General features: G+C 44.2%; 1 protein-coding gene across 1 annotated transcript; it reads right to left on the reverse strand.

Annotated features, from left to right (window-relative positions):
• Window positions 1-1910: 1910 nt before the first annotated feature.
• Window positions 1911-21397, reverse strand: LOC124003466 (insulin-like growth factor-binding protein 4). Its single transcript, XM_046311745.1, has 4 exons — window positions 20400-21397; window positions 10633-10796; window positions 9967-10092; window positions 1911-6054 (listed from the first exon to the last, which is right to left on the reverse strand). The coding sequence occupies exons 1-4, from the start codon at window positions 20758-20760 to the stop codon at window positions 5917-5919; spliced, it is 789 nt and encodes a 262-aa protein (XP_046167701.1). The 5' UTR covers window positions 20761-21397; the 3' UTR covers window positions 1911-5916.
• Between the last annotated feature and the right edge of the window lie 2055 nt (window positions 21398-23452).

Genomic DNA, 23452 nt, shown 5'->3' on the forward strand with positions numbered 1-23452 from the left:
ACATCTCAATTGTCATTAGGAACCACATTTGTTTTTAGCAGGTCAGCCATATCAGTTATGTTTTTTTAAGGCAGTAAATGAGGCTGAATGAATTGTTTCTCTGCCAGCAAAGGCTCCGCTGACAGCCAGGTGGAGCAGTGGTAAAATGTTGGGACAGCTTTATGTAGGCCTTAACAGTTTGTGGGCACCGTTTGTCACCGTTATAATGCAATTAATCTATTGTTTACTGTTGTGTTGTGTAGTGGCTTTCATGGTATGCATCCCACTGTTTCATTTGGTTTTTTGCCCCACCAAGATTTACATGCTAAAATCGTCACTGATTGTTAGGACTCAAATACTTTGCATTCTTGCTCACATTCTTTGCAATCTGTACAATGTCAACAGTAATGCTTTATTTGCTTGTTGCCATCTTTATAATAACACATTAAGCCTCTTCTGACCTGGATTTAAATGTTTGTCATTTTTTCTTTATGGCTCTGCCATAATCCACTTGTTGTTTGATTTGTCAGGCTATTGATCAGGGTGTGACCCTCTCTTTGTATTGTCTTCCAACACGACCTTGAATACAGTTCAAATATCTTGAATACAGAAAAAAACGTCATTTCCTCTGCGACAGTTATTGAGATAGTACTGTTCGATATCTATGGATAGGCCAGCTTGCGTACGTTGACCTCGATCATTGCATCACTCACTTGATGTGTGGCACCTGTTATGCAGTACTCCATTATATTTCGTAAGTATTTCATATAGCCTATTGTTCATGTACTGGGGAGAAGTGTGCAGAGATGGATGACCCCTAGACTAAATGCCAGATGTAAGGGTTTAACTGACACACCCCCAGGTCTCCTTGGCACAGTCCTGTGATTCTGGATGCCTGCAGGCTGGGAAAGTCCAATCCCATTTTAAATCAAGCAGAGGATTCCACGTAAATCCCTATTGACTTCCCATTTTTGGATTAGACACATGCTTTTTTTCTGAAAGTTCTGGGTTATTCTGATTCAGGCTCAGTTCTTCTTACGCCTGTAGGGCTCACCAATAGTCTCAGGCAGTGGAACGAATCAGCCTTGAAAGTTGACTCTGGTGGTGGACCATGCAGGTATTTTTAGAAGCGGTGGCAGTCACACTATTATGCTGTATCATTCCTAAGGTATTCGTTGGACATGCCTTGAGTATTGCTGTTAACGACGTGTATATTTAAGCGGAGTTAGAAAATGTATTTCCGTTAACAAGTCTTCAAAAGTTACATCCGGCAAAATACATTCTTGAGATTTTCAGTTGACAGAAACTTCAGCCTTTCTGACTCGGTTGGTTGACCTGGAGCTATGATTGTGTGGTGGACCTGGAAAACAGTAATGAGATTATGTTTTTCTTAGCCTTTGATGGTCCAGACATAATGATAGAAACAACCCGTTTAGAAGTGCACCCTCAGTTCTTGTGCAATGTATGGCCTACATACAATGTATGGCCTACATACAATGTATGGCCTACATACAATGTATGGCCTACATACAATGTATGGCCTACATACAATGTATGGCCTACATACAATGTATGGCCTACATACAATGTATGGCCTACATACAATGTATGGCCTACATACAATGTATGGCCTACACTTAACACAGAATGCACTTTCCCTGAACTCAGTATTTTCTTTAACTAGGCAAGTCAGTTAAGAACAAATTATTATTTTCAATGATGGCCTAGGAACAGTGGGTTAACTGCCTTGTTCAGGGTTAGAACAACAGATTTTTACCTTGTCAGCTTGGGGATTTGAGCTTGCAACCTTTCAGTTACTAGTCCAACGCTCTAACCACTACTAGGCTACCTGCCACCTCAGTATCTCCTGTGTGGTGGAATATTTTATATGCCATGCAGCCGTTTAGAGAGGAAAAGAATCAGGCCAGAGATCAGATGCTACACGTTTATGATTTCATTCGATCTAATACAATGTATACAATTCTCTCATAGAGTAAACATTTCTAAGGTAACCAAATTATTATTCCATAACAAGCACAAATTCTTGCTGCGTGTTCTTCAATGTTTGTAAAGCATGGCCCTGTTCTGGACCACACATACAAGATCTTGACATGTTTAAACCCAGTATATAGCTAGGCTACACATGCAAAAGTTACTTTGAATCTTTTTACAGTAGAATTAACAGGTAAAGTCCAAGGAAAACAGGAATATCCCTCGGAAATACAAAGACAGTAAAGCAAAAGTTAGAGATCAAGTAATATAGTGTAAGTATACACAGTTTAATGTAAATAAACACCAAAGTATTGGATCCAAAAGGAAAACCAGGACCATTGACTTGAAACATAGCACTATTTTACCTAGAGATAATATCTACAGTAGCACAGAAATGGAATGTTCTACTGTATGACCCATGTGACTTTTTAAATCTTTATTTAACTAGGCAAGTCAGTTAAGAACAAATTCTTATTTACAATGACAGCCTGCTTGTAAAGATAAGGCCTTAGACTTATGTATAGTGTTCTTCAGTACATGACAAGGGAATACAATGTAATGTACACAAAGCACTCCTATAGTTTTTGGGCTTTCATGCCTCAAAATACCTTCGCTCATAACATCTTTGGGGATGCCTTTCATTGTTTGTGTCACTTCATTGCGTTTGGAATACAACCAACTCATCAGCTACAGTATATCCTCCTTCCTTAATACCATTTCCTATGTCTTTCTAGTTGGGAATGACATCAGTAGCTTTGTTGAAATTATGTGTGATAACGGTTAAGAACAAGGAATTTTTACAATGACAATTAAAATATGACCAGCTTTTTGCAGATGGACTTTTCATTGGGTGCTGCTGGGGTGGAACTGCTCTTATGTAGTCTAGGGGAATAGTGGATGTCATGGTGGAATGTGGCGGAAAGTAAGAGCATCCCGTTTCATTGAATAGCCTCAGAGAGCCAAAAATACACTTTAGGGACTTGTCTATTGGAGAAAAAGCTAATATGAACTATTAGTGATCATCAAGAGGCTCCGTTTCAAGGTTAATGACCCAGAAGCAGGCAAAACTGGATGTCGGTTCAACCAGCCCACCGGGGATGTGTGTTTGTTTGGTCACAGTTTTGGTCAAAGTTTACCATATGTAGGTTAAGTAAATGTCTACAGGTCAGTAATAAGTTCAGAAGATAAGTCATCGATTGAGGGACTGCTAGGTAAACTACAACAGTATTAACATACAATATCCCATAGATCCTTTGGATAACTTTGGCAGTGTTTTTATTATATATATATATATTTTTACAAGGAAGCAAGTTACAGATACAGTACAATTGGCTAAGTCCGCAATAATTGTCTTTGGCCCGGCTCATGTCAGGTCATGTCACACATCGACCCAAATGTCTTTGATATTGTGATTCTGAATGGCAATGTAATACAGCTGGTGTTCTATCTACTTTGTTCCCAGGCTGGGAGGTGTGAATGTTCAATGTTGCCTAATGAAATAAGATGTTTCTGTCCCAACATTTACTACCCATGGTAGGTAGCAATGACAGCACAACCATGATGAAGGGCGTTGCTATGTTGGGCTTAGTTGGACTTGCTACAGTATGTGTTCTGCTGCTCTGGATAACAGCCAGAGGAAAGGCCTTGAATGACTTCTAGGCTCCTCTGTCAAACCAGAGGGGTATGTGAGAGAAAGAGTGAATGGTAAAAGTTGTGTGCCTTACAGACACGATGTGGCTTTGTGAGAGCAAATCAGTGCAATCCCAATGTAGCTTGGACTCTCTAGCGCTCTATCACTCACACGGTCTCTATTCCCTCTCCCTCTAGTCTATCTACTCACATCTCTGCTGACAAAAAGAGCTGCCTATCATTTGTAGGAGTCAGTTTTCGGACAGCCTGTTCTGCACTCTTCTTTCAGTTCTTGAAAGAGGAAGCAGGACAACTGCTGCCCACGTCCGTCTGGTTTACCCCCTCGGCACTGTCCCCTCGCCTCTACATGAAGCTAACTGTGCCAGTGTACTGTTAACACCAATAATGAATGTCCCGGCGAGATGAATCCTTCCTGGAGTCAATTAGTAACCCAACTCTCTCAGGGGAGGATTAAGTGCACCATCCGTTTCTAGAAATGACAAACGACCGACCTCACTGAACTCACTGATCAGACTGTCCTGCATTCAAGGGTCGTCTTCTCTCCTGTACTCCCTGTGGTCCACAGGTTTAGCCTGAGTCAGTCAATCAACCAATCACATCATAGATCATATTCCGAGGGAACCAATCATGATCTTTTCCACCCATTTGCAATACAGTACAATCAAATCGCTGTAGGGATGTTAACAGTCTTGTCCACATAGTATATGTGGAAGGTATGTAGAGTATGATGCACCAGTAAGTTTGTCAACATAATAATACAAAATCAACGATTCCTTTGCTCATATACTGCTTCATCGATGATGTCAAACCTGATAACTGGCTCTGCCAGAGTAAAAGTCAAGGGTGTTCACTTATTTATACTGGAGGGAGTCCATGTATGAGCATGATGCTACCTCTCTGTGAGGTTTCTAATGTTATTATATAGACATCTGATGTTTCTCCAAACATTTCAACTAGCTAGCAATTACAAAGGATGTCTAGAGCGTGTTTTTTTCATCATGCAGTCATTAAGTCCTCTTCTCTTATAGCCGTAAGGGGTTTTCACTAGCCACACATGCTACAATCATGCAAAGTCTCTACATTAGTCCATGAAACAGTCAGGCGGTTAACTATAGTAATGCTCCCACTGATATCTGTGTATTTAGTTGTATGTTTTATTTAATCAATGTAGTATAAAAACTTGGAGATATTTGTGTGACAGCTAGACAGTATTTGTGGTCAGTCACACATTTAGGCTATTCTAAGATTGTCCCCCTCATCTGGGAGTTTGTATCTCTGTCTCCTTCTGAAGAAACAATCCCCCTCAAAAAGCACAGGGGGAAGAAAAAATATATTTTTGGCACAATGAGTGTATAGCACCACTATAAACTACACAATACTGCCAACAAGCAGTCTCTTGGTTGGAAAGAAATCCTGTATATAGAAGCATATTCCTACAAACATGAGAGCAGCAGCACTGGCGTCTTAGCACTTTAGCCCCAGCTGGAGAAACAAGATTATCCTATCAGCAGTGTACAGAGTCCCGAGCCCAGCTATGATGCCAGTCCCCCTGGACAAATAAGCCAGAGAGAGAGAGCTCCCAGTCAAAGAGAATGGGGGGAAGCGGAGAGGAGGGAACGAGAGGGGGGGGGGGGGTAGCGGTAAAGCACATCTATTCTGGGCTCCTCTTGGAGGTACAGTTTATTCTTTCAAAAGTAATCTCTCTTTTCACTACATGTCTCCAAATGTTGTGAAAAGCTGTGGCTTATCATCAATTGGTAATTCTCTCTCTCTCTCACACACACACTCCCAATATTCATTATTTTCTACAGCTGCTGCTGAATGGTCGATGTTGAGCCATGTTAGGACACTTAACTCATGCGAAAAGGTTTTATGTTTTTTGTTTTAAAGATGCTAAGAGATGGAAATCAGAGTTCAACTGAACTATACAAAACCAACGTTGTCCTGTTTTGAGAAGAATGATTACAACACTTTTATTTGGGGGCCTGTTGTTTGCCACCTGTTATTTAAAGCAAGAGCATCTTCCCAACTTCACAGAATCATAAAATACACACGTGCTCAAAAAGATGCATACAGACATACACTCACACACGGAAACAAACAATAATAAAATAACAAAATTCTATGGTTTCCTTTTTATCTTTTTCATATCAAGCAAGTACCGTTAGGCTCACGTGAAGTGGGGCTTTAGGGTTAAGTCCTTTCCTTCCATAGTTGTAACTAAACAGCACCAGTAGAATTTGGCTGGCCCTAAGCCCTAGCCCTGGCCCCCCAGGGCCCCCGCCGGTCCCCTCCTCACTCTCTCATGGTTGCAGTCATTAGCTGGTGGCAGTCCAGTTCCCCCCGCAGCTCCAGGGGCCCCGGCAGCCTCATGCCCGTCTTCTGGTCGACACACCAGCACTTTCCCCGCTGCCCGTCACGTGCTGGCTGACACTGTAGACACAGGAAACAAGACAGGTGTCAGTCACAAGCCAAATGATATACTAGTTTATACTAGTTGACAAAAACAGAATCATTTCAAACCTTGATTACATTGTGATACAATCACATATGCCTTTCTATGTATGCATGGGAATACTTGGGCACAGATTTCCTAAATTGAATCATTTTGAACTGATTTCCTGGTGATTCTATGTCCAACAACTAAATATATATTTTTGTCGCTGAAAAATTCAGCGCAACATGGAGCTTGAGGAAGACCAGTGGAATTAGTTGTAAATCTGTTCAGCGATCGTTCCGCTCCTTGCCACTCCTGTCATGTTAATCTTTGGCAAGGAGTGGAACGTTAGCTAAACAAACTGGTACCCAGGCCAGTGTGGCCCATGTACAGTTGAAGTCAGAAGTTTACATACACCTTAGCCAAATACATTTCAACTCAGGTTTTCACAATTCCTGACATTTAATCCTACTAAAAATTATTGGGTGTCTTAGGACAGTTAGGATCACCTCTTTATTTAAAAAATGTGAAATGTCAGAATAATAGTAGAGAATGATTTATTTCAGCTTTAATTTCTTTCAACACATTCCCAGTGGGTCATAAGTTTACATACACTCAATTGGTATTTGGTAGCATTGCCTTTAAATGGTTTTACTTGGATCAAACGTTTCAGGTAGCCTTCTACAAGCTTCAGGTTTGTAGGCCTTCTTGCTCGCACACACTTTTTCAGTTCTGCCCACTCATTTTCTATGGGATTGAGGTCAGGGCTTTGTGATGGCCACTCCAATACCTTGACTTTGTTATCCTTAAGCCATTTTGCCACAACTTTGTAAGTATGCTTGGGGTCATTGTCCAATTGGAAGACTCATTTGCGACCAAGCTTTAACTTCCTGACTGATGTCTTGAGATGTTGCTTCAATATATCCACATAATTTTCCTCATTCAGGATGGCATCTACTTTGTGAGGTGCACCAGTCCCTCCTGCAGCAAAGCACACCCACAACATGATGCTCCCACCCCCGTGCTTCACGGTTGGGATGGTGTTCTTTGGCTTACAAGCCTCCCCCTTTTTCCTCCAAACATAAGGATAGAATATGGCTAAAAAGTTACATTTTTGTTTCATCAGACCAGAGGACATTTCTCCAAAAAGTACGATCTTTGTCCCCATGTGCAGTGGTTTCAGTGGTTTCTTCCTTGCTGAGCGGACTTTCAGGTTATGTCGTTATAGGACTCGTTTTACTGTAGATATAGATACTTTTGTACCTGTTTCCTACAGCATCTTCACAAGGTCCTTTGCTGTTGTTCTGGGATTGATATGCACTTTTCATACCACCTCTAGAAGACAGAACGTGTCTCCTTTCTGAGCGGCATGATGGCTGCGTGGTCCCATGGTGTTTCTACTTGTTTGTACAGATGAATGTGGTACCTTCAGGTGTTTGGAAATTGCTCCCATGGATGTTTTTCTGAGGTCTTGGCTGATTTCTTTTGATTTTCCCATGATGTCAAGCAAAGAGGCACTGAGTTTGAAGGTAGGTCTTGAAATACATCCACAGGTACACCTTCAATTGAATCAAATTATGTCAATTGCCTTATCAGAAGCTTCTAAAGCCATAACATCAATGTCTGGAATTTTCCATGCTGTTTAAAGGCACAGTAAACTTGGTGTATGTAAACTTCTGACCTTCTGGAATTGTGATGCAGTGAATTATAAGTGAAATAATCTGTCTGTAAACAATTGTTGGAAAAATTACATGTGTCATGCACAAAGTAGATGTCCTAACCGACTTTCAAAACTATAATTTGTTAACAAGAAATTTGTGGAGTGGTTGAATAACGAGTTTTAATGACTCCAACCTAAGTTGTATGTAAACTTCCGACTTCAACTTTAGATGTTTGGAAATGTACGCCCATGTATGGTCATATACGTCCATGTAGGTATCTGGAAATGGTAAACATGTTTTATACTACCCTTTGTTGTTGATTTCAGTGAACACCTGGGTTACGTTTCATGACATGACCATTAAATGTTGATGGCTGCAAATAATGAATAGGTTACATGTCGTTTGTAACTTAACTGCTAAGCTCATGGATTTTGATCTGTAAAATAGTAATTGAAAACACCTGTTAGACACAAGAAACCAGACAGGTATCAGTCACAAGCCAAATGGCACTTATTGCATGATAAGCATATGATACAGATAAATGGCATAAGGTATGGTGCCTAAATACATTCAGCCGCGGGCCGATTTTTCTTTGAAAGGATCGTCGGAGGCTGGAAAATAGTTATAAATATTTTGTACACTGCAAATTGGCCGCAAGAATCTCAAACAGATATACTATTTGACAAAAACAGAATCATTTCAAACCTTGATTACATTTTGATACGATCACATATGCCTCTCTATGTATGCATTCTATAGTATTTTATGTCCAACGGCGACATATATATTTTTGGCTCAGAAAACTTGGCTCAGAAAACCACAGGAACTCTGACATAAGGTATTGCAGTTTCTTAATAGCACTTAGGTCCCTTAAAGCTGGATTACTTAATGGTGAAAGACCCACGTCCGTTTGTGATATTACAACAACAAAGAAGTTACTGCAAACACCAAACACTTTTTGTCATCCTCGGACATCATTGCACGCACGATAGAAGAGAGCAATATGTACTGCAATCATTTTTTTCCACCATGCTGCACGACTCTCCTCAGCTCGGAAACCAAAACCATAACAACGGTGGTAGGGCGGCCAGTGGCGATGTTTTCCCCCTACTGCGGATTCCATCGTTACGGTACCTTACATTTCAAACCTGAGGTACCTTAAAAATCAAACCACTGTTATATTTGACATTGTTCCCTTAGTGAATAACTTTCTCTCAAGCCCCTCATTCTCACCAGTGTGAATATGAAGCAATTGAATAGAAACTCAAAGTTGTATGAATCATAACCACTGAGTGATACATTTCTGTACATAACCTTGGGTGGTTTTGAATCAGCTTGGCTCAACTTTCCTATTGAGATTCCCCCTGTGCAATGAAAAGATGCCTGATGACCTCTCATAACCTTAGTTATGCTCACAAGGGGTGCCGTAAAAGCTCTACCACAATGCAATTATAGATAAACAGTAAACAGATGCCTTTTACACACTATACCGAGCAGACAAGGGTACTTTAACTGTGTTACACAATCAAGCCTGACCCCAGACTCTGATGCCCTTGGCATGGTAAGCCGTTTACCACTGACTGACTCTGCTACGCCTGTTGCTTCGTAGCGTATTCAGCTCCACAGAGCAACGAGCCATATCTAGCTCCGTGTTCTCAGATTCGTCCCGGTCTTATCTACAAAGTCGCCCATTTCAGACATAACAAGAAATAATTGCTTCGAAAAGCTAATGACATCTATCCCAGCAATGGAGTGATTACTGTCAACCATTTCAGGTTAACCACTGTGTTGAATGTAGACGGTTCAGCTTGGATTTTCTTTGATAAATCACTGCTTGTCTGTAGATGTAGAGTCTTGGCAGGAGAAAATGTTCACATAAAACAATGCTGCTACACAGACATGTTGTGTTTTGGCTAATAGAGCAGTGACGAAGTTAGAGGGGATTGTTTGCGTAGTGTGTTCGCATGTGCCTGTCTGATGCCAGACCGAGCGAATGATAGGTGATCGGATCTCGCTTGCTAAAGACCTTCTCCACAGACTACCTGGATAAATGTCTGCATCCAAAATGGCACAATATTCCTTATAGTGGTTTACTTTTTTGGTAGTACCCAATATGGCTCTGGTTAAAAGTAGTGCACTATATAAGGAATAAATAAGGTGCCGTTTTGGAGTATGTCAAGGAGTACTTCCTGAATAGTGCATAATATAGATAACAGTGGGATAATCACTACTTGTCAGTCGACAAACCTGCTTGGCATGGAAGTCTCCGTTCTTGTCACAGTTGGGTATGGGGATGCTGTAGAGATCCTCGTGAGTGCGAGTGTTGGACACCAGTCGGTCCAGCGCTCTCTGCAGCTCAGCACGACATGGGGCCTGAGGACAACCAGTGGAATTAGTTGTAAATCTGTTCAGGTATCATTCCGCTCCTTGCCACAATAAGGAGTGGAACGTTAGCTAAACAGACTGGTACTCAGGCTAGTGCGGCCCATGTAGATGTTTTGAAATGTACGCCCATGTATGGTCATATACGTCCATGTAGGTATCTGGAAATGGTCAACGGTTTTATACTACCCTTTGTTGTTGATTTCAGTGAACACCTGGGTTACGTTTCATGAGATGACCATGAAATGTTGAGTGCTGCAAATAACGAATAGGTTACATGTCGTTTGTAATCTAACTGCTAAGCTCATGGATTTCGATCTGTAAAATAGTCATTGAAAACACCTGTTAGACCTGCGTCGGTCTAGTAACTAGACTCCACTAGACTCTAGTTGAACGTTATGGGGCGACATTATTTTTTACATCCAGCACCTGCTCAAATACTTTAAATGTGCGTATGTAATGTTTTCCTATACGTAATCTTTATGTGTAATATTTTCTTATACAGAGGTGAACGGTGGTTGGTGCGCTCACCAGGGCAGCCTTTGGATCCTCCCTGGCGTTATTGCTTCTCTGATTGGTGGATTTGGCGGGGTGGCGGGCCAGGGTCTTCTGAATGCAGCGCTTGTCCTGGGGACTGCAGCGGATGTTACTGTTATTTGGGTGCTCAGGGATGATCTCATCCTGTCTGTCCATCGCTGTGGGGACACAAGAGTTACCATTGAGTCACAGCACTACAAGTCACAGGCTTTTTATTTAAACCTTTATTTATCCAGTAAGTCCTATCAATGTCAAGAGACCTCTTTTACAAGGGAAACCTCTAGAGCTACAACCTACACAACACATGAAAGACTCGCAATCCCAACCCGTACAAAGTCGCAAATCATATGTGTCACAACACTATTGTTAAAACAATAGACCATGCCATTTTTGACAGGCTTCTCTGTAAATTACACTGCCTCTCAGAGGCTTTACGCAATTTGTTGATTGCATGAAAATGTATAATTTAATGTACCAAATTTACAGCATATTACTGATCTGACCCAACGCAAACATTGTCATACCAACACAGAGCTATCTTTCCATTAATATGTGTATGGGACCAATAACATTTGATTTGATGAAAACACAATGGGGAATTGTAGGCTAACAACCGGGCTTAGTATCAAGGACAAACAGTGGTGTTCCCACTCAGGGGGGTAAAGTACAGTAATCTCAATTTGGACTTCAGCTCTCTTGGTCTTCCTTTAACCACTGGCACCACATTTCTGCCAAGGAGAGCTATTGATGCATTTGAAATGACCACCCCCTCTCTCCTCACTGCCTGCCTACCCATTGTGGCCTGTGCCACATTTACCTTGCAACAATCCCCCAGTTCTTTGACCCTGCAGGCAGCCAGCTGTTTCCTAAGGAAACTGCCCCCTCCAACCCTCCACCTCCCCTACAGCAAATGAAACCCTCACTGTGCCAGATGGAGATTGGAAGAGGGTATTTTGCAGTGTCACAAGGTGCCTGTTGTCAAAGGTATGGAGTGTGGAGAGATTTACAGCTGTTTTGTTCTGGCTTGACTGTTCACCTGTGGCCTTTGCAGGGTTGGTTGGTAAAATCCAAACAACTTTTTCCCCCACCAACTGTTCTTTGCTGTTCTGCTTGTGACCTGTGACCTTTCATGGATTGGCACTGCAACCATAGCACCCAGAGCCTGGGTTTTAAGTGCTGCCTTGAGCTTTTTCTGCCAGATCACTGGAAAGATCAAAGCATGAATGGTGTCTCACGTCAGTGTGGCGTAATACCAGTTGCTTCTGGGAACCTACTTTCTCTCATAGTCAGATCTTCTGCATTGCCCTCTGACCTTTCCACGTTTTCCAAGGTAATTCACTCTGTAATTAGGATTAAATAGCAATTAGCTTTCAACAGGTTTTGTTGTGAATTTATTGAACAACGGATAGACAAGCCTACTCATGAGGTAAGGCGACCTTTGTCTGTTTCAGACTTGGGGTAAAGGGCTTTCCATTAGCTATTCTAGTCATATTTTAAGTAATGAGATGAGAAGTTTACATTTCTATACCGTACCTCTGTACGTGAGGTTGAGGTGAGGGAGTTGCTCTGAAGTTGATTGACAGGCTGTGCTCTGCTGACCGGGGGTTTGTATATTTCCGTTGGCCTTACTCATCGGCACTTTTTTCCAGACCCAGTACGACTTCAGCTGTTTTCCCGTCTCCCCATAAGTTGTTCTTTCCCTCTTTTGCCATTTAGCGGTTTGCCGAATCCATGCTCTTTTGGAGTGCCATTTCATACAAGCCCAAAGTTATTTAAAAGTGGGTCAGGGGTGCCATGTCCTGTTTGCTGCCACCTCTGTTCTCCGGGGAGGAAGCTGCTGCTTCATTGTGTGGTTTCGGGAGGATTGTATCAACATCTCAGTTTCAAACACAGGCAGGCTAAGGCACAAGGCAGGCTGCTGTGATGAGGAATAGAAAGGGTGGGACGCACTCCAGGGGAAAAAAAATCCAAGTATAATCTTCCTTTAATAAAAAAAAGTATCATGTTAAACAAACAGAAGAAGAAAAGAAACAGGGCCAAAACCATTTCAGCTAGATTCCTTTGTCAAGAGTTATGACGAAGAACACAAGTACGGACAGTGTGCAGTTTGCACTCGGATCCAACCCCAGCCACAGGTGCATAGCCAAGATAAAGAAAGACTCGATTTTAAGACTGTTCTGATGAAGGCTCTAACATTTCCCTCTGTTTTGACAGCGTTTAAAAACCAAAGGCCATCAACATGTCAACCCGGGAGGTTCGCGTAAAGTCAATGTGTGTTCAAGAGCTGCAGGATCCCTGAAACCATCGTCGTTTTCCGTCATATCATTGAATTAGTGCAGACTAGTCTACAACCGACCGAGTTGCAAACCATTTGTCTTGTCATTTCCTCTGACTTAACCGTCCTCCAGTGAGGTGTTTGCTAGGGAATGTTGGTGGTGTGTTCCCACTCCCAGCCCACAGAGGTTCAGAGGGTGGCATGGAACTCCACTGTTCCAGTTGCAGCTGTCACTGGGAGTCTGGATGGAGCATGTGTCCTAGTCTCAACACTGTCCTGGGGGATATGTCTGGCTCCGTAGGCTGGACTTTGTTACACTATATAGCATTATAGTATGTCAGCTAGCGAGATGCTTATCGTCAGCCGCCATTGCATCAGTGGAAATCTGGGTGAGGAGACAGTGGGCGTTTGGCACGCTTGAATGTAAATAGTGCACGTTTGACACAAGTTGTCTCCCACTGCATAGCCTATGTCAACTCTTTGCTCTAGGTGTAAGCTGGCATTAGCAAGAATGTGTACAATCTGTTTAACTAAAGTGTTACCCTCCACTTTTTGGGGTGTATTTGAAGCTTATTGGTCCATAGTGCTTTGTGGCATATTTCTATACTGTAAAATAATACATGTGGACATTATTACAATAAAAAGGGTTGTGCTCAACTACCCTTTTTTTTTCTTAAACTTCCATTTTACTTCTCTGCTTAAACCATAGAGCAGCCATAAATAGAGGTAGGTACCCCACAAAAGTAGGCCAAAATGAATTATCCATGAAATAAGAACTGAACCATAATTACTGGTTGGTTTGGGTTGTTTTTGCTCGTGTACAGTAAGAATATCCCACAGAACAGGATCATGCACCAAAATACAACATAAAACATTACAACAACACACGACTCGTGCCAATAGCAACACTGCTCGCAGTGATTAAGCACATTTTGATTGCAGTATATTTGAGTCTCTAGTGTGCAAACCGCGCGTAAATACAGACAACAGGCTTAATTCAAAATTAATGAGCGACTGTTCAAACAATGCACCATGGGCTGAGTCCCCTGCCAGATGTTCCCCTGCCAGATGTTTGTGATATAAGTGTTTACATGGGATGTTTCCAAACAAAGCATGATGGGAGCGGTTGCTGTTTAATACGTTCACACATGAACTCACACAGTTTACGAGGGACTTTTATTTCACTGGGCTCCGAGGATTAGGCGTATTTTGAATTTGACGGCCAGCTAGCTCATCGTCGCTCTGTGTTGTTACTCAGCGCCAGTTGGTTTGTTTGTGTATCTCTGTCTCCACAGCTCCAACACCAGGAGGGGGTCCTAAATCCATGGTTCCATGGACGGATCAATTAGCTAATCACATTTACTGAGTTCTGCTGCAGAAAGCCCAGCTGTACAAATGGGATAAATACCCAAAGTAAGCAAATAATAAGGACCAAAACACGCCATCAGGGACATCTGCAATTTGTTTCCCCAACATATCCTCATTGGCCACAGAGAAATGATTGAATCAGTTTCATCATTCCAGCGAGCACACAGACAAGTGTTTTCCTCACATCGTAAGAAGAACAGGAGTTGTGGGATGGTTGACAAGAACAGATGGCTGACTAGAAGTGCCACTGATCGGGCCTCTGCCTAAAATGCAGATTCATACTGTGCATCAGACACATGTGGCTCCTTTCAGCTTACCACCCGCGTGAACGGCATTCGCAACACCTCATTCCAGTAATGACATTTCCATTGACATCTGTATCTGCTTGTGAATACTATTACATGTCCGAGTTTCAAAGGGTCGTGAAGCATTTGAATATGACACCAAAGGAGACCCAGTCGGAATGCTGGAATGGATTCCAAGCCCTCGTAATGATTTCTAAGAATTAGGATTGAGAGAGCGTTTCTAAGAATCAGTTATTAAGGAACTGCATTAGACCTGCGGGACATGATAAGATGCAGAATGTACTCCAGTGCTTGCAGTTGCTATGGAAATTGGGTTTCCGAAATACTGTAGCTTTGAACTTGAAGGAAAGTAACAGAATGCGCACAGTAGATTGAATCTGGACATGTATTCCTCAGATTTAAATGGTCTGTGCGTCGGTCCATGGAAATGGCAGGCTAGCTTTGGGAAATGTTTATTGACAAAACATATGAAAATGTTATATTCTGAGTATTGACCGTTTCATCGGGATATGAGGCAACATCTCAGTCTCTGGGGCTGCTGCTTGATGGTAGCAAGTCATCTGTACACCTACTGTCAATTCAGGATCAGTCATACACCTTCCCCCTACGGTGTCCTTTTCTTTGGGAATCTGTTCCATTAAAAAAAAAAAAAAAAAAAAAAAAAGATTCTATTTTTATCAGACATGTTCACTGTTGCTAGGTCTGGGGCAGTGCGGGAAGCGTCAAGGAGATGTACCCCTCGGTTTAATAATGGATAAACCCGGCAAATGTGCCACAAAGGAACTCATATACTTGTGGCTTGGGTTTTTCTCTTCCTCCCTCTCTCTTCCTTTCTCTCTGTTCTCTCTCTCTCTCTCTCTTTCCCTTTTCTTCCTGTCTCTCTGGCGCATGAGGTTTCAAAGGCGCTGCACCGAAGTGTTGATGTAAGACTTATTGAGTAGGGCTACATTGGGGGGGTACTTTCCTTCATGACAGGACCCAGGGGGGGTCAACCAAAGCTCAACACTGGGATAGTGGGATTCCAGAACACTGAGAACAAAACATCCAAACATTTCGACACCATTTAGCATTTCATCAATCGCTGACACCCCCTATCTTGTCGAGAGAGTTTACGAGAACTCCCAAACCGCTGAACATTCACACTTTAGCCCACTTCTGCTTCAGCGCTCTTCGCCTCAAACAGACAACACAATGGTGGGGATGGGGAAGTCAGTCAGTCAACAATGTTTAGGGAAAAACGTTCAGCCAGATTAAGCCATGCAGAACCAAAACCAAGACAGTCAACCTTTTATCATGCACTAAACAGCTTTCCCCCTGTCTCTGATTCCGTTTAGTCACGCTATGTGCTGGCCTAACCTAGGCTGGCCTCGCACAGAGCAGAAGGCTCTCATTTCTGCTCTGGCAGCAAGCGTGCCGATGAGCTCATCCTAGCAGAGCTGGACGGTGGGCGATGCGCTCCAGGGCAGGGGGGGGAGAGGAGCAGCAAGTCACCCAGGCCCAGGGGGAAACTGATGCAGTAGTGCTGGAGACGACTGGAGACTTGGGTCTCTGGAAGTGCATCCAAAATGGCACCATATTCTCCCTAAAGCAGAGCACTACTTTTGACCAGAGCCCTGAGAATAGAGTGCCATGTCAGATGAAGCCTGGAAGTTGAGGGCTGTTCAAGTCTGTCCAAAGTCTTGCCTTGCTGTGCTGCTTGGAACTGGGAGATAGTTCACCTTCATTACCGATACCCGTTGGAGGTCCCGGCAGCGGCGGTGCTGGTCGAAGAAGCAACGTTGGAACAATCAGTGTGGATGAGATCTGGAACAAATGAGTGAATTGCTTCGTTCGCGGTACGTTTTTACGATCGCTACTAAACTTCTTTGGCATAATGGAAATCGCCACCATGAAAAACTGCCTACGAGTTCCCCCTGCTTTGGAAGGGGAGAGAGGAAGAATTAAAAAGCAGGAACAGTTTCATCTGCTGCAATCTGAAGAATATGATGGAACAGGAATAGCAGATAAGCCATACAGTATTAGATGTTAAAGTGGAACCAGACCTCTGCTGCTGCAGTAGGAAGAAGAATGTGACTACCGTGAGAGGAAAAAGACAGGAGTTGTATCAAGATGTCTGCAGAGGGAAGTGAACAAGACATCTCCAGTAAAAGAGGAGTCAGTCAGTCAGACATCTGCAGTGCCAGTGAAGAGGAGGAGGAATGGGGCCATGAAGAGAGTGAGAATGAATTACTGATTGCAGAGAGCTCTAATAGCCTGAGACTGGCAGCACTCCATTACAGAGTAATTTCATACAGGCAGACAGGCAGCTTTTATTACCTCCTCTTGTTAAACACACACACACACACCCACACACACACACGCACGCACACACACACACGCACATACAGTTCCCTGCAATACAACACACACACACATGACCACGTATTAACATGCTGAGATCGATAACAGGATACACACAGAGATGGACATACATTCACACATATGGTGCATACGCACACATATACTGCAGCTACATCAATACACAAATGCATGCACTCACAAATATATACAAATACACTTATAATGCATTCTCACACATTTCACATTCAGTTCACACTCACACAGACACTACATGACCACAAGTATGTGGACACCTGTTCGTTTGAAAACTCATTCCAAAATCATGGACATTAATATGGACTTGGTCCCCCCTTTGCTGCTATAACAGCATCCACTCTTCTGGGAAGACTTTCCACTAGATGTTGGAACATTGCTGCAGGGACTTGCTTCCATACAGCCACAAGAGCATTAGTGAGGTCGGGCACTGATGTTGGGCGATTAGGAATGGCTCGGAGTCAGCGTTCCAATTCATCCCAAAGGTGGTCAATGGGGTTGAGGTCAGGGCTCTGTGCAGGCCATTCAAGTTCTTACACACCGATCTCAACAAATAATTTCTCTATGGACCTCACTTTGTGCAACAACGCGGCTGAGCCGTTGTTGCTCCTAGACATTCCCACTTCACAATAACAGCACTTACAGTTGACCAGGGCTGCTCTAGCAGGCCAGAAATTTGACGAACTGACTTGTTGGAAATGTGGCATCTTATGACATGCCCTGTTGAAAGTCACTGAGCTCTTCAGTAAAGCCATTCTACTGCTAATGTTTGTCTATGGAGATTACATGGCTGTGAGCTTGATTTTATACACCTGTCATCAACGGGTGTGGCTGAAATAGCCAAATCCACTAATTTGAAGGGGTGACATACTTTTGTATATATAGTGTACGTACACACACACACACACACACACACACACACACACACACACACACACACACACACACACACACACACACACACACACACACACACACACACACACACACACACACACACACACACACACACACACACAAAAACACATGCATACATATACAAACCCACACACAGAGCACGGAAATGTGATCACGCTCTCCACATCCGATGTGAGTAAGACCTTTAAACAGGTCAACATTCACAAGGCCGCAGGGCCAGACGGATTAAAAAGATGTGTACTCAGAGCATGCGCTGACCAACTGGCAAGTGTCTTCACTGACATTTTCAACCTCTCCCTGTCTGAGTCTGTAATACCAACATGTTTCAAGCAGACCACCATACGTCCATGAACACTAAGGTAACCTGCCTAAATGACTACCGACCCGTAGCACTCAAGTCTGTAACCATGAAGTGCTTTGAAAGGCTTTTCATGGCTCACATCAACACCATTATCCCAGTAACCATAGACCCACTCCAATTTGCATATCACCCAAACAGATCCACAGATTATGCAATCTCTATTGCACTCCACACTGCCCTTTCCCACCTGGACAAAAGGTACACCTATATGAGAATGCTATTCATTGACTACAGCCCAGTATTCAACACCATAGTGCCCTCAAAGCTCATCACTAAGCTAACGACCCTGGGACTAAACACCTTCCTCTGCAACTGGATCCTGGACTTCCTGACGGGCCGCTCCCAGGTGGTAAGGGTAGGTTACAACACATCCTCCATGCTGATCCTCAATGAGGGGGACCCTCAGGGGTGCATGCTCAGTCCTCTCCTGTACTCCCTGTTCACTCATGACTGCATGGCCAGGCATGACTCCAACACCATCATTAAGTCTGCCGATGACACAACAGTGGCCTGATCACCGACACCGACGAGAAAGCCTATAGGGAGGAGGTCAGAGATCTGGCCATGTGGTGACAGGACAACAACCTCTCCCTCAACGTGATCAAGACAAAGGAGATGATTGTGGACTACAGGAAAAGGAGGACCGAACACACCCCCATTCTCATCGAAGGGGCTATGGTGGAGCAGGTTGAGAGCTTCAAGTTCCTTGGTGTCCACATCACCAACAAACTAGCATGGTCCAAGCACACCAAGACAGTCATCAAGAGGACACAACAAAACCTATTTCCCCTCAGGAAACTGAAAAGATTTGGCATGGGTCCTCTGATCCTCAAAATGTTCTACAGCTGCATCATTGAGAACATCACTGCCTGGTACGGCAACTGCTCGGCCTCCGACCGCAAGGCACTACAGAGGGTAGTGCGTACGGACCAATACAACACTGTGGCCAAGCTTCCTGACATCCAGACCTCTATACCAGGCGGTGTTAGAGGAAGGCCCTAAAAATTGTCAAAGACTCCAGCCACCCTAGACATAGACTGTTCTATGACTAGGATGGCAAGCTGTACTGGAGCGCCAAGTCTAGGTCCAAGAAGCTTCTAAAAAGCTTCTACCCCCAAGCCATAAGACTCCTGAACATCTAATCAAATGGCTACCCAGACTATTTGCTTTGCCCCCCCTTTTACACTACTGCTACTCTCTGTTATTATCTATGCATAGTCACTTTAATAACTCCACCTGCATGTACCTCAACTAACCGGGGCCCTCGCACACTGACTCTGTCTGTACCTGTACCCCTTGTATATGGCCTCGCTAATATTATTTTAATGTTGCTTTTTAATTATTTGTTACTTTTTTAACTGCATTGTTGGTTAGGGCTTGTAAGTAACCATTTCACTGTAGGGACTACACCTGTTGTATTCTGCGCATGTGACAAATGACATTTGATTTGATATTTCCATACACACACACGGCCAGCCATACTATCCCCACAGTGCTTCTCTCTCTGACCGATAGCTTTTCTGCTCTGTCTAAGGCAGAAGGTGTCCTTTTACTGTGTACGGCCGGGCGCAAAACAGCGGGGGGGACTGTGTGCTCTCGGGTCAGGCCATGCGTGAAGAGCTGGTGTGTGTGCTCTGGGCCCAGGCTTAGCGGAGATTAGAGCAAACAAGCAGCACATTGCCACACCCTCCCCAGCTCAGGTAAGAGCAGGGAGCAGAGAGAGAACACTCTGGCCCAGCCCCGGCACCCTGGCCCTCTTATGTGCGTATGGTCCAACCGGACCAGCTATGATCCAACATGAGAGAGGGAGAGAGAGGAAGAGAGGGTGTGAGAGAGATACCAACCAGTCCACCAGGCTTGATTTATAGTTACATCATATTATATACAGTACTAACCTGGAAAACGACTGAGGCTATTGTTGAGGTGTCCTAATTCTGGGTAGGCGTGCCAGTGCGCCACTAAGAGTGTTGCGCACAGTAGCCTAAAATACAATATGGAGAGTCGGACCACAACTGAAGAAAAGAAGATGGGATAACATAATGCATCACCCATTTTTAACAAAGGGTGACCACAAGTGATGCCACCTGCACATAAAGCCACATCAGTGGACAAGCGTTAAAGATACCGGTATCCCGCAACCACACCTTCCCTATTGTCTCACCTGAGTTCTCTTCCACATCCCTCTCGTCGTTGCACACTCCCTGGCCATGCATGAGCGAGTGGAGGGGCCTCTCCACGTTCCGCGGTGGGTAGCAACGTAGCCCCGTGCCACAGCGGGGCGAGTAGACGCCGCAGTGCACCCCCTTGGCCAGGGCGCAGGTGGGGCAGCAGCCGCAGCCCGCCTCCCTCACCGTCTCTTCGCAGCTGCCATCAGGCAGCTGGCAGCTGGCCAGCCGCTCCTCAGAGCACACGGGGCAGCGGATGGCCTCCTCCGTCAGACACAGGGTCGCCAGCGAAAGGGCACCCACTGCCCACAGGCCCCAGCAGGGCGGCGCTATAGCCGCACCGCCACCTCGCACCATGGCAGTCCCGAAGGCGTGATCTCAAATCTTTGCCCTCGATTTCTCTTGCACTTTCCCGCAGTTTGTTTGTTAGTATTCCTTCTGTTTCTCTGCTCTCTCACCCACAACTGTTTGGTCTCTGCTTTAGTTTTGGAGGGTAAGGAATGGGAGGGAGGCGGTTGGAGGGTTTGGTCTTTGATGTTGCCTGCTGGTTGGTGTTGCGGGTGGCAGGGGTTTTGGCAGGAGTTGGAACACAATGTCCCTGCTGTTTTACCTCGCCGTTTCTTAGGCTTGATTTCCTAGCCCTAGGATGTTTGGGAGGTTAGAAAAAGAATGCAGGTAGATCAAAGAATGCTAAATATCTAGTCCTTGCTCTCCCATGCGACGAAAGTCTTTACGTCTTTGAGTCGCACAAAGTGGTTATTTGTTGGGAAGTAGAACAAATGTCCACTGGTCTATTTAGGTGAGTCTTTGTCCCTTCAAGTAGAATTCACACAGAGCCCATGAAGCCTCTTATAGTGCAAAGAGAAAAGTCTGTGGTTTGCCAATGTCCAGGTGTAGGGAAGGGGCATCAAGTTTTTCAAGTCGAGTAGCAATTTCGTCTTCCATATGGGGTGCAGGGCAATGGGTTGCTCCTGAGAATGGCTCTACACGAGTGGTTCCTCTTGGAATTTATACTGCTGGCCAATGGACACGCCTCCTTCTTCAGGGGGAGAGGAGCTGAAAGGCACAGGGAAGAAATGCCAGGCTAAAGCGCTCTCGCTCTTTCTCTCTCTCTCTCTCTCTCTCTCTCTCTCTCTCTCTCTCTCTCTCTCCCTCACTCTCTCTTTTTCTCTTGCTGTCTCTCACTCATGCTCTCACACAGAGACACACACACATACTCTCTCCCTCACTTTTTCTCTCTCAATCTTGAATGCTCACACAGAATTGCAGGGAAGAAATACTGGGCTGAACCACCCTCCACACACACACACACACACACACACACACACACACACACACACACACACACACACACACACACACACACACACACACACACACACACACACACACACACACACACACACACACACACACACACACACACACACACACACACACACACACACACACACACACACACACACACACACACATTCACTCTCTCTCTCTACCCACTCTCACTCTCTCTTTCCCTATGTTGAATATTCACACAATGAGTATCTCACTTTTTGTCCCTTTATAACACAGAATCACAGGGACAAAATATGTAACTAAAGCCCTCTCCTCTCTCACATTCAGACTCAAGAGCTGGCAGCACCTTCACAGCGACTGTGTACACACATTTCTAACTCGCATCATTACAATAGCTTGCCTTGAACCACTAACCCCTACTCCCCTCTCTCTCTCACCCCCCCGCTCTCATTCTCTCTCTAAATACACACTAGCCTGAATGTGCACTTGCACACTGACGCACAAACCCACACACAGAGAACAACGTATCTGGAAAGCTATTATTCTCACTTGCAGTAAAAGGCATTCATATACACACAAAGGGGATAAAGAAAACCACTTCCATGCCATCTTAAACTCTCTTTCACAAACACACACACATACACCTCCAGCTAATGACAAAGCATTGTTGAAATAACAAAGCTTGGGCAACCTCAAGTCCCTTTCCTGCCCATGGCCGTGGTTAGCGTGGCCAGTGTGTGTGTGTTGTGTGAGAAGACGAGTCCATTAGGCACCAGCATCCCTCTTTCCTCCCTCTGCATCTGCCCTTTACTCTCTCTCTCTCTCTCTCTCTCTCTCTCTCTCTCTCTCTCTCTCTCTCTCTCTCTCTCTCTCTCTCTCTCTCTCTCTCTCTCTCTCTCTCTCTCTCTCTCTCCATTCAATTCAATTCAAGGGGCTTTATTGGCATGGGAAACATGTGTTTACATTGCCAAAGCAAGTGAAATAGATAATAAACAAAAGTGAAATAAACTCACTCTATCTCTCTCTCTCTCTCCAACTAGCTGTGCGGGGCAGCTATAAAAGGCAAATTGACAGTGCCGTCCACGCGGGAGCCCTGCCCCCGCAGGTCTTTAAAAAGCCTCCCCTTTCCAACAGAGGGAACTTTGAACTACATCGCTAGCTGGGAGGTTTTTAATTGTGGGTGTGTGTTTGCAAATTAGAGAATGTAAATTAGTAGGCTGCCTACGTGTGTGTTAGTGTCTGTGTATTTTGTGTATATGTGTGTGTCCAGGCTCTTTCTCATTCTCAACTATTTGGTTCCAAAGCTTACAGAGCTGCGATGACGCCAATTCTCTTTTATGTTCCTCTGCTTGTGTTTTACCATGGTAACCCAGCATGTATTGTAATGCCTTTGTGTCTTTTCCTTCCCTCTTTTTTTCATTCTTCAGACTGGTGGCCTGCTGCCATAGGCTGGGCCATGGGCCGTGGGCCAAACCTCACTAGGCAGTGTTGTACCACTCAGGTGGGTGGTACGTGTTGTTAGCGATGTGATTCCTTCCTCTCTTGATAAAAGAGCAGAAAACGACAGGGGTATGCAACAAATGTCTCAGCGTTCTGAAAGATATCAAAGTCTAGTCTGGCACAGTGAATGTAAGTATTTTTCATTTTGGACTACATCAGTAGTCCTCTTTGCTGATGTAGTGGGCCTCATTTATATTCAGTACAAATCCCCACATGAACCATTATTGCTTTTTGGTAATACCTTTTGTCATTTCTA

Source organism: Oncorhynchus gorbuscha, linkage group LG18, assembly GCF_021184085.1.
Source record: "Oncorhynchus gorbuscha isolate QuinsamMale2020 ecotype Even-year linkage group LG18, OgorEven_v1.0, whole genome shotgun sequence".
NCBI classification, from domain to species: Eukaryota; Metazoa; Chordata; class Actinopteri; order Salmoniformes; family Salmonidae; genus Oncorhynchus; species Oncorhynchus gorbuscha.

What these genes read in the sequence shown, in the direction of transcription:
- LOC124003466 (XM_046311745.1), bottom strand. Translation starts at nt 20,760, where the DNA reads ATGGTGCGAGGTGGCGGTGCGGCTATAGCGCCGCCCTGCTGGGGCCTG. An exon ending in GGATGTGGAAGAGAACTCAG is followed by an intron (nt 10,797 to 20,399) that starts GTGAGACAATAG and finishes GTGTCCCCACAG; the next exon opens with CGATGGACAGACAGGATGAG. An exon ending in AGGATCCAAAGGCTGCCCTG is followed by an intron (nt 10,093 to 10,632) that starts GTGAGCGCACCA and finishes GGTTGTCCTCAG; the next exon opens with GCCCCATGTCGTGCTGAGCT.